Below are 12,328 nucleotides of genomic sequence, written 5' to 3' on the forward strand. Positions count from 1 at the left end.
CTTCGCCCCTGTCTGAGCTTTTTTCTACTCCACGGGGATAGCAAAACACCAGCTACTCTGCACAGTGCATGTAAAGCACTTTCCTATGCATTATCTCATTCGATTCTCATGCTGATCTGTGACGGAAGTAGAGCAAATGTCTTCCTCATTTTACAGCTCAGAAGTCAAAATCACACTCTAGTAACTGAGTGGTGGGGCTGGGCTTGAACTGTGCTACTCTCCATCTCTTGTTTTCCCGTGGTGGGTGGCACCTCTTTTCTGGGCTTAGTTTCCTAAGCCTGGCACGTGTCCTATCACCTTCACTCTGTGCTTCATTCATGCAAGAATCAAAGGGAAGAGCTGAGCCTCAGCCAGTGTAGAGCCTCTTTGATCCATGTATCCCTTAGGGATACACACATGAGACAAGCCCCCTCTCTTTTTTTTTTTTTTTTCCACAAGCTATCTGCTTTACCATTTCATTGAAGCATACGATTTACCCATTAAGAAAAGTAGTACAAAAGAGCTTATATAGGATTAATAACCAGCAAGTGGTCCATGCAAATGGAGGTGACATTACATTTGTCCTGAGAAAGAGCGGGCTGGGCAGAGTCGGGCCCAGTGTTTCCGGAATCAGGTGGTCTTATGGATTCAGGGTGTGCAAGGACAGGACATCAAGTTGCCTGCTTTGGCCAGAACAGGCCATTTATGTGAGTGAAGATGGCTTTTATAAATGTCCAAAAAAGGCCAGATCTCTAAGGGCCTTGAAGGCCAAGCAGACATGGAGGAGCCCTTCTGAACGATCTGGCTCTGTAAGCACTTTCCTAGACATTATCTCGTTTACGATTCTCATGCTGATCCTGTGACAAGTAGAGCAAGTGTCATCCTCATTTTACAGCTCAGAAGACCAGCTCAGAAGTTGGGAGTCACACACTAGTAAATGAGAGATGGGCCTGGGTTTGAACTGGGTCTTTGCTGAGAAATAAGGTGTTTCTCATCATAGGCTGGGAGGGTGATGGCCTCTGACCAAGAGGCAGTGACTGACATGGACTTGACAAGCTCTGTGCTCGTAGCTCTGGTCAGTCTGCTCTTTGGGGAGAAGCAGGCCTTAGTGGCCAAGTCCCTGGCCTGGCCTTTTCTGTAGCTGAGTTGGAGTCCCCATCCTGCAGTGGGAATCCATGTGCACGGTGATGGTATGTGGAAGGACCCAGCCACAGTGGCCTGTTGACTAGACACACAGCATCCTTTTTTTTTTTTTTTTTTTTTTTTTTTTTTTTTACAGAGAGGAAGGGAGAAGAATAGAAAGAAACCGATCAGCTGCCTCCTGCACATCTCCTACTGGGGATGTCCCCTCAACCAATCGAACCTGGGACATTTCAGTCCGCAGGCCGACACTCTATCCACTGATAGGGCAGCATACCCTTTTTATATAAAAAGGAAGTGAAACCATGGAGAGACCACCACCATCAGAGCAAGGCACAATTAAAGCTCCAACTAGGATCAAATGAGATCTGATCAGCCTTTCCAATCCCTTAGCTTTTCATTGAAAGCACCTTACTCTCTCCCTTCCTGACCAACCGGAGGTCTTGGCCACAGTCCGCATGATCAGATCCATCGCTCTTCCAGGTGCTACATTTCAGGATCCAAGAGATAAAAAATAAAAATAAAAATCAGCTTCTCTGACAATAAGGAAATTGTTCACAAGTTGTGTATCTTTCTCATTGATTGAAAGTATCCTCCAGCCGAAACCAGTTAGGCTCAGTGAATATAGAGTGTCAGCCTACGAACTGAAAGGTTCCGGGTCAATTCCGGTCAAGGGCATGTACCTTGGTTGTGGGGACATCCCCGGTGTGGGGTGTGTAGGAGGCAGCTGATGGATGTTTCTCTCTCATCGATGTTTCTAGCTCTCTGTCCCTCTCTCTTCCTCTCTGTAAAAAATCAATAATATATATATATATATATATATATATATATATATATTGGGTCGGCAGCTAAGTAATTGCGGATTTTTTAAAGAAAATCAAAGACAATTTTTTCATGGAACTAAATAACTTTATTCTGTAATGTATTGCCCATTTTGATCAATGACCTTTTGCCATCTTTCAGGCAGCATCATAATCCCACGTTCAAAAAACTTCTGGTTTTTATTAGCAAAAAACTGAATCAGGTACGATTTGACATCATCATCATTATTGAAATTTTTACCATTCAAGGAGTTTTGTAAAGATCAAAACAAAAAGTAATCAGATGGTGCAAGGTCAGGACTATATGGTGGATGTGGCAAAACATCCCAACCAAGCTCCATTAATTTTTGCCGAGTGACCAAAGATGTGTGTGGCCTTGCATTGTCATGATGGAATACAACACCTTTTCGATTTGTCAATTCGGGCCGCTTTTCTTCAACTGCATTGTTTAATTTCGTTAGTTGTTCAATGTAGACATCAGAATTGATCGTTCGGTTGGGTGGTAAGAGTTCAAAGTAGACAATTCCTTTGTAATCCCACCAAACTGATAACAAAACCTTCTTTTGATGAATATCAGCTTTTGATGTTGTTTGAGTTGGTTCACCTGGCCTGCTCCACGATCTTTTCCGCTTGATATTGTTGTAAACAACCCATTTTTCATCGCCAGTTATCAGTTGTTTTAAAAATGGATCATTTTCATTACGTTTCTTTAGCAAATCGCAGCTGCTAATGCGTTGCGTTAACTGTGATTCTTTAATTTCGTGAGGGACCCATGTATCGAGTTTTAAAACATAGCCAAGTTGTTTTAAGTGATTTTCAATGCATGTATGTGATACATGAAGCTTCTCTGCAATCTCACGTGTTGTACTGTGACAGTCCGAATTGATTATTGCTTTGATTAGGGCGTCATCAACTTCAACTGGACGACCAGAGCGTTTTTCATCTTTGAGTGAAAAATCACCAGAACGAAATTTGGCAAACCAATTTTGACACTGCCGTTCTTTTAAGGCTTCGTCACCATAAACAGCACATAACTTTTTATGAGCTTGCGATGCGTTTTCCCTTTGCGGAAATAAAAAAGCAAAATATGACGAAAATGTTCCTTTTGATTTTCCATTTTTCAACGAACGCCAAACGAAAACTACAAAACAGATCAAAAAACTTTTTTTACTGATTAACAGCTGAATAGCCAACTATCAATAACAAAATGTGTTTTACATTTGTACTACGTCTGCAAACCTAAAAATTCAACTGAAGCCATATATGTGTGAAACCCGCAATTACTTAGCTGCCGACCCAATATATATATATATATATATATATATATATATATATATATATATATATATTTTTTTTTTTTTTTTTTTTTTTTTTTTTTTTTTAAGTATCCTCTAGGAAACCCAGGTATTTCTGGAGTATTATTCTGACTGGATCATGTGGAATAACAAAGACCTATGACACAGTCCTTGTCCTTGAGGAAGTGAAAATCTTAGGGAGAGAAGGCTCCTATGTTCCAGTGTATGGAGTCTTAAAGCTTCTCTAGAGATACTCTAGAAAACCATCAGTTTGACCTGCTCACCCTCTGGCATCAGTGAACGCACTGTTTGCAGTCAGGAAACCCAGTCTGTGGGACAGCCACATGTGATGAACCAGGAAATAGAAGTATTTTAAGCTATGTTATGTTCCCAAGGAGCTTACAACCTGATCTGGAGATGAAAGGTTCTATGAATAGTAAAAGGACACCCAGAAATGTCACAAGACAATATGTGATTGTCCAAGGCTAGGAGGCTGTGTTGATGCCACTAGTGAAGAAAATCAGATGCTGGCAGGATTTTAATTTGGAGAGTGCCTTCCTGGATCAGGAACGGCCTGAGGTACAGTGGCCAGAAGAACAGTTTAGCTAGAGCCGTGGTCGGCAAACTGCGGCTCGCAAGCCACATGCGGCTCTTTGGCCCCTTGAGTGTGGCTCTTCCACAAAATACCACGGCCTGGGAGAGTCTATTTTGAAGAAGTGACGTTAGAAGAAGTTGACGTTTTAAAAAAATTGGCTCTCAAAAGAAATTTCAATCCTACTGTTTTGATATTTGGCTCTGTTGACTGAGCTTGCCGACCACTGAGCTAGAGGAATGTCAAAGCTGTTGGGTTTTCCCTACATAAATGAAGAGGCTGAACCAGGTTGGTAGAAATGGCAATAGGATACTTTGGAAAAGGAGGTTTAACAGCACTTGGTGAGATAGGAGGAGAGATGTGTCAGAGATTTCTGGTCTGTGAGCCTCAGAAAACAGGTCAGAAAGAAATGCCAATTTGGGAGCTACACAGAGTAAACAGTAGGAAGGCCAAAAACAAACTTTGGGGAATGCTCCCAGTGAGCATGAGTGCAAAATAGGACCTGAACTTCCAGTAATTTTCCAACCTCCACACTACTGTTGGCACAGCTGTGGGCAGCCCTCCAGCTCCCAGGTAGTCAGGTGAGGTATGGAGGAGGCCATCTTTTTACTGGCACCCTTTAGTGCGTTATTCATCATTGTTGAAACAAAGAAAGCTCAAGGACACGCAGCCAACCAAGAAATCCCAAGGCCTGAAACCAGTACTTCAAGAAAACCTGAGTTCTTTAAAAGACTCAGCAAGCGGTCTTTTCCAGATATACCCAAACTCATTCTGATTTAACAAACCTTTGTTAAACCTCTTCACACCCAGCATGATGCTAAGCTAGATCTTAAGGCAACACATGAGCATTTTAAGACAAACACCTGAGAAAAAAATAATCCCAGGAGGCATGATTAAGGGCAGATTAAGTGGCATGAGAGTGTGACAGGTCAGCAGGAGAGGAGCAGTGGAAGAGTGCAAAGGATATGGAGGCTGTAGGGGAAACTGCCAGAGCAAAGGTGTGCTGTCTGGAATGAATAGTGTGGGTGAGACTGAAGTGTGCCATATAGGTTTAGGTTATTGAAATGTGGTTGAATGAATGCCTTCTGTATTCTGGAGCTTTACTACCATCTTATTTATGGCCCCATCACTTAAAGTAGGTGTTTTTACTCCTGCGTTACACATGTCCACGGTCAGTGTATATCAGAATTAGGATTCCAGCTTCTATCTGTCCAATATGAAAGTCCATCCTCATTATACCACATGTGTTGGAACTGAGATCTGGGCTGTTTGGATTCTGAGCTGTAGGCAACTCGGATGTTGGTTGCAGGTATTAGAGCAAGGCAGTAATAGATTGGGGTTAAGGTAAGTCAGGAGGAAGAAAGTAAAGTCATTCAGATGTTCATTGGGTTGCTTAGACTTAGTGGGGTGGGGCGTAGGGAGACAAAGGAATGAAAGAAGAGTGATAGCATTTTCTCACTATTTAGTGCCTACTATGTGCCTATGGGCAAGCACTGTTTTATGCACTAGAGAGAGCAGCGGGCAAAACTAAGCCTTTCAGAAGCTGGTGTAACATCTCTAAGAATTGAAGCCATGCGTGTGATTCCTATGTTGTGCATGCAGCTTTCATTGCTGAAATCAGAAACCTGGTCTCCTCACAATGCAGTTCAGAATTTAGCATGGCCAACCCTCCCTGCCCCCACTGAGCAGAGGACATGTGCTCCTTGCTGTGGGGACAATTAATCCTGCATAGAAGAGCTCTGACAGGCAGCAAACACCTGTTTCTGGAAATAACTTGAGCAAAGTCTCCTCAAATGCAATAGATTAAATATGCATGAGAAAATAAGGACATGCAGGTTAATTGGGGAAAAGTTCAATCTCTACAGATTAGGTTTCCCTGAATGAGTGTGACTTCAACGTATCTTACAAGGAGAGTGGGAGAGGATGCCCCCCTGCCAACGTGGAGGGCGATCTTTCCTTCCCCAGCTGTTCAGAGACCCTAGGACAGGGAAGCCAGTTTTATTTTTTTTAATTTTATTTTTATTTTTTTAATTCTTAAATCAATCTTTATTGTTCATATTATTACAAAGGTTCCTCATTTCTTCCCCCCTCCACCGGTTCCCACCCCACCCTCCAACCCCTCCCACCCCCCATTGTCCTCATCCATAGGTGCACAGTTTATGTTCAGTCTCTTCCCGCATCCACCACTCCCCTTAGGGAAGCCAGTTTTAAAGGAAGCCCTTTGACTCTGGCCAAGTAGCTCAGTTGATTAGAACATCCTCCTGATACACCAAGGTTGTAAGTTTGATCCCTGGTCAGGGCATATATAAGAAGCAATGAAGGCATAAATAAGTGGAACAACAAATACATGTTTCTCTCTACCCCCCCCCCCAATACTTCAGGAAAAGCTGGATTTGTTAATAGACTCAGCAAGTGGTCTTCCTCACTCTCTAAAAAAATATATATATATATATATATATATATGGTTTGTTTGTTTAGTAATACATTTTTTATTGAAGCATAACATACAGAAAAGTCCACAAATCAAAGAAATACAATTGAAATGAATTTCAAACTGAATGTACCTGTGTTAAAATCAATAAATATTTTAAAATAAAATAAAGGAAGCCCTTTGAGCCTTAACCCCTTACTATTAAATTCTCAAGAGGAATGAAGGTTGATTTCTAGTTAGAATACTCAACGTAGTGCTGCCTCCTGCTGGAAGCATTGCTTAAAACCAGGAAGGAAGCATACATCTCAGAAACAATTATTCCACTCCACACGTTTAGGTGGAGGAAAGGGAAGGATGCCACATGCATCCTAGACCTGAGCACACTTCTCCGCATGTTCTCAGGATTTGCAACTGGACCCTCATCTCTGAGAGGAATGCTGAGGGAGCTTTGCAGACAGGGTGGCCGGAGGGGTATTGCAGGAAGACCCAGGGCGTAGAACACTTGCATTGCTTCCTGGTTTGAGTCAGGCCAATTAGAACCCCGCCTCCTCCCTCCAGCCAAACAGCCATGCCTAGGGCCATACTGCCCTCTGACCCTCAATTCACCAAGTGGCTCTATCCACCACAGAACTCCACCTAGCATCTGAGTTTACCCTTTTAGGGCTCTTCTCAACTCAAACTTCCACCATAATTTTGCATTTAAATCTTTTCCTAGTCACTCCACCCTATCATGGGAGAAGCAAGATTGCCTTCCTAAAGGACTGTGAGGGCTCTGAACTGATAGAAACGCCTCCCTTAGCTTCTATAGGGTAGGTTCAGATTTGATCGGTATCATGGCTATGAATGTAGTCACTTAGGTAATCCCCCAACTCCTGGATAGTTGCAGCTTCTGAGCCCTTCAAGAACCACCAAGAAGCCCATCCACAGCTGCGCTTCCCAGCTCCCCAGCAGACAAGGGACATTTACAGTGTACTGGAACGTTCCGATGTCCTCCATAGCGGCATTGACACCAAAATACTCTGTAAGCCTGACGAATTTTGCCACTCTTACTCAATTCACTGATAAATTCAGTTCTAGTGGTGCTGGTCTGATTTGGGGGAGAAGTAGCATGACTCCATCTCTCCTTTCCTCTGTAGACGGCATCTAACCCAGGTCAGCTCTTTTGCGCTGCCCAGAGGCAAAAGAGGTTTTGTGTGTGGGCACCTTGTGATGTGTGTATGCCCTCTGGTCCACCTCCTCTATCTAGTCAGCCCTAGTTTGGGGAGATCACAAACTACAGAGGAACAAGTTAGCACTACTACTAGAAAGAATAGCACAAAGAAAATGAGGCAAAAGTGCACTGTGTTTAGTAGGAAGCTGATTGCTTTTGAACTTCTCAGAGAGGTATCCTAATATATAAAAATCCAGGGCCGTCATGACTGAAACACCCAGATGTATCAAAACAATAGGCTATGTGGGGCAACAAGGTCGGCAGGGGGGTTAGTGAGGGACAACCAAACGACTGAACAGCAGGCTGTGTGGAGTGACCAGGCTGGCAGGGGGCATGTTAGTGAGGGACAACCAAACAAGTGAACAGCAGGCTGCATGGGGCAACCAGGCTGGCAGACAGGGGGCAGTTGGGGGCGACCAGGCTAGCAGGAGGGCAGTTGGGATGATCAGGACAGCAGAGGGGAGGAACAGTTGGAGGCAACCAGGCCAGCAGGGGAGGCAGTTAGGCGTGATCAGGCTGGCAGGGGGAGGCAGTTAGGGGTGACCAGACAGGCAGGCAGGTGAGCAGTTAGGAGACAGCAGACCTGGATTATGAGAGGGATGTCCAACTGCCGGGGATCGGGCCTAAACACGTAGTCAGACATACCCCAAGTGGTCCTGGATTGGAGAGGGTGCAGTGTGGGCTGAGGGGACCCCTCTCTTTGCGCACAAACTTTGTGCACCAGGCCTCTAGTATTACGAATAAGCATCAGGATTTGTTATGAGTGAAATGATGACTGCATTCATCCTCAGACAAGTGAGCCAAATAGGATTATGGACATCTGGGTCTACAGGGGGAAAAAAGTTCTCAGTTATAACTGAGGACTACAGAAGCCTATACACTCACATAAAAACTGTACAAAACATGGTTTCCTTAGGAGGTAACTTTAAAGGGGTCTACATAATGGATGGGTATAAGGAGTGAGGCACAATCCAGATGGGAAAAAGCGGGGAAGCAGGCCCAAACCCAGGGAGCTGAGGAGGAGGTGGGATGTGCTGAGAATGGGAGGCCATTCGCTGGGCACTCTTGACCACTGAGCTGAGTCTGAGTTCTCACTGAAAGGCAATAAGGAACTTCCTAAAGGTGAGGTGATGCGGAAGTGTCGAAGGACTGGCCAGGAGGGACTGGAGTAGGAAAGCCTAACTGGGTAATCCTGGTGAGGAGATAAAACTACAAATAGTGCGAGGCAGTAGAACTGAGAAGCAGCGAGGGAGCAGTTAAAGATCTTGCTCCCTGGCATATGTCATCAGTTTAGCTCAAATAAACTCTTTAAAAAAAAATTTTTTTTAAAGAAACAAAAGTGAAAATGGTAGCAAAAAGTGAGGGAGAAGACAAAGAACAATTTTTGAAAGATTTTATTTACTTCTCATTTGAGCAACACGTGTACACTGTTGAACACTTGGAAAATATAGAGAAAGAATAAGAAGCAGTCTTTATAAACCCACCACTCAAGAATAACAACTGTGAGCATTTGAATGCTATATTTGAGGGTGAGAGGAGAATGGGCTCTGTATTTTCACCACCAGCCAGGCAAATAATTTAGCTTGCAGCTGTCAGCTGCATCCAGTCAGCTTTCTGGCAAGCTGAGTCCTCCGCTGGGGACAGAGAGCTTCCAAGAATGTTTCTCCTGACTGTCCATCCTAAACTTCCTGCCCAGTGCTCTATGAGTGGTTTCAATTAACTTATCTTCAGAAGGTGCCCCGTTGGGTGGATGGATACCTGTCTTCCTGTCTTTCCCATCCCAGAAATGAGGTCTGGTTCTATCTTAGCCTAAAATCTCAAAACTCAAATATTCTCTTCTCTTACCTCAACCTCTCTCCATCCCAGTTCCTACCTTCTCATCGGGACTGCTGGACGCTGAATTCTCCAGTTTTTCCTGTGCCTCTGCTCTCTCACATGCCATGGTTAACCATCTGAACTCTCTCTGACTATCAGCTTTGGTTGCTTTTGATCTTGGCCCTTATTTTACTTGCCTGGCAGAACTGAAAACTAAGATGAATGTCCCATTCATCTTTGCTATTATAGTTACGCAGCTTAGTGCTGCTGGAAGGAAGCATGGAAGTTATAAATTGGAGCCACAAAAGATGTACAGTCTCAGAGTTCAGCCAGGCCTTCACTGTGAGCCACCAATGTTTTCCCTTGGTCTCCTGTTTCCCCTTAATAATGATAAATGACATCCTTATTCCTTCCTCATGCTTTCCTCCAGTCCCCGGAGACCAATAGATTCCCTCTCAAAAATGTATACACACACTTTGAATAATTATAAAAGTAGTTTTTATTAAAATATATTATAAAAGTAGTTTTTATTAAAATATATTTCATTTTCAAAATTGAACTATCAGCTGTTAACATTTTGAGGGGACACCCAGTTATAATATACTAGAGGCCCAGTGCATGGATTCATGCACCAGTGGGGTCCCTTGGCCTGTCCTGTGAGGTTCAGGTAGAAACCACTCTCCAACCTCACCCAAGGGGTCCTGGATTGTGGAGAGTGCAAGTTCAGGGCTGAAGAGGAATCTCAGGAGGGCTCCAGGGTATATATGGCCTGTCTCGCACAGTCCCTATCTGGGCCAATTGGGGCCAGCCAGCCAGGGAGGGGCCCCAGGAAGTTGTCTGGCTGGGGAGTGACTGTGGGAGGCCTCCAGGGCGTGTCCAGTCCCCATCGGCCAGACCCCAGGGGGTCCAAACTGCATGACCAGCGGTATGCTAGGGGAGGAAAGGTTACCCTGGGGGCAAGGTCCCACCCTGCATTTGTCCTTTGGCACCCAGGGCCTTTCAGCCTGGTGACCTTCTGTCCCTGGCCCATCATCCTTACTCGGCCCTTGTCTAACTGCCTATGACACATCTGTCTATGCATTCATTCATTGATTCTTGTACGTGCCCTGACTTGCAACTTTGGCTTATTAGGATGAAGCTCTAACTAACTGAGCTACCCAGGCGGGGCCCAACATTTTTTAAACAAATAATCTATTGCCGAAACCGGTTTGGCTCAGTGGATAGAGCTTCAGACTGCAGACTGAAGGGTCCCGGGTTCGATTCCAGTCAAAAGCATGTACCTTGGTTTCGGGTACGTCCCCAGTAGGGGGCGTGCAAGAGGCAGCTGATTGATGACTCTCATCGATGTTTCTAACTCTCTCCCTTCCTCTCTGTAAAAAAATCAATAAAATATAATTTTTTAAAAAGTCTCTTCTTTCCTTAAACAAGAGGGCGAGTGACAAAACTTCTTTTTAAAAAAATAATCTATCAACTGATAGGTAATTCAATTAGGTCCTCCTCCAATTTTGTCAAAAACCCATTGAGAAATCAAGTATCTACAAAATTTCATTTGTTGTGCCTGGCATCCCAGAGGTCTGTACACCCTGGGACAATACATCACAGTAAGATCAGATGCAGGATTGGAAAGAAGTAGCACTTTTTTTTTTTTTAAGTGGGACAAAAAACTTTTTAGGAATTAGGTTGTAAACATTAATTTCCTGAAAACTGTCCTGGTCTGAATACTTATAGGGTTTGTATTCTGTTTGCAGACCTTGGCTCTGAATGACTCTACTCCAATGACTCCACTTACCAATGTGGTGGCTGATTCCTCGCGTTCTTACCTTGAGCCTCTACTGTTCCTTTCTCTAAGGACCAAGCCTCTCGAAACTCTTAAGCCTCTCAGCCAGCACCTGGCTCCCTCCCTTTCCAGCTTCGTTTTCCTTCCCTTACACTCGCAGCTTCTAGAACACACAGCGCTTCCTGCCTCTCCCGCCTGGACCCTCCTGCATCCACATCCCCTCCCTGGCCCTCGCCTCCTCGCTGCGGCTTTTGGCTAGGCTCCCATTTCCAGAGGCCGGGCGAACACGTGCGCCAAGTGGCGGAGTATTAGGGCTAGGAAACAAACTACGTCCAGGACGGAGTAGTCAGTTTCCCACATTTGAAAGGTGAGAAAGCTGGCCATGAACACCACAGCGTCCCAGCCTGTGGGCAGCCAGGGCTCTCCAGGTTATTTCCAGTTTTAGCCAAGAATCTGCGCAGCACCCGCCCCCGGAATGGAGTAAGTGCTGGAGGAAACACCACTAACAGGTCAGCCTCCCGAGCCTTCCCCTAGCTTTGCTGGTGGCTAAGCCCAGCCTCGGTGCCCCGCCCACTTCTGTCAGTCCCGGGTCCTTAAAGTGGGCGGGGAGCGCGCCTCACTCAGACAGTCGGAGGGACCCACCGGGGGCCTTTACTGTTTGAAGACTGCGGGGGGCAGGCTGCAACTCGCGCGAGACGGCTCCCGTATTCTCGCGAGAAGTCTAGGAGGCGTCCGCGATGGCGGCGGCGGGAACGGGACCCGGACCCGGAGTGGGTGCAGGAGCTGGCCCTGCAGCGGCCGCAAATGCAACGGCGACGGAGGAAGGGGAGACGAAGCCGGCGGCCGCGGCGGCAGCCGCTCCAGCTGGAGAGGGGACATCTGCTGCTCCAGCAGCAGAGCCCGGCTCCGGGGAGGCCGAGAGCGGGTAAAACGCCCTGCAGTCCCTGGAGGAGGACGCGGGGAGGGAAGCCCGCCCCTCCTGGAATCCCGCGGCTCCCGGGAGTCCTCCCGCCCGCCCCTTTCGAATCTGGGCCCCGCCGCCAACGGCTCGCCCTGCCCCCTTGGGCACCTTAGCCCCACCCGCCGCTTGGCCCGTCCCCTCTGATCTGGATCTCAGACAACGCCCCTTTCCGCACCTTTTAATTAAGGTCTGTGAGAGCCTGGTTTCTGGTCCTGCCTCTGGTCCTTGCACCTCGGCCCGGGGCAGGTAACGCAGTCTTCTAGCAGGAACCCCTCAACTACCCCAGAGAAGAAAGCTCTTGGACTTG

General features: G+C 45.9%; 1 protein-coding gene across 4 annotated transcripts in view; it reads left to right on the forward strand.

Moving 5' to 3' along the window:
- Positions 1-11,760: 11,760 nt before the first annotated feature.
- Positions 11,761-12,328, forward strand: part of ASH2L (ASH2 like, histone lysine methyltransferase complex subunit) — a 28,074-nt gene continuing 27,506 nt past the window's right edge. For all 4 annotated transcript variants that reach the window (XM_084879746.1, XM_084879748.1, XM_084879747.1 and 1 more), the window contains exon 1: positions 11,761-11,985. In XM_084879746.1, coding sequence (XP_084735872.1) covers positions 11,798-11,985 — 188 coding nt within the window. In that variant the 5' untranslated portion in view covers positions 11,761-11,797. The remainder of the gene's footprint in view (positions 11,986-12,328) is intronic.

The sequence above is a fragment of the Pipistrellus hanaki genome (assembly GCF_964339955.1).
Source record: "Pipistrellus hanaki genome assembly, chromosome: 3".
NCBI classification, from domain to species: domain Eukaryota; kingdom Metazoa; phylum Chordata; class Mammalia; order Chiroptera; family Vespertilionidae; genus Pipistrellus; species Pipistrellus hanaki.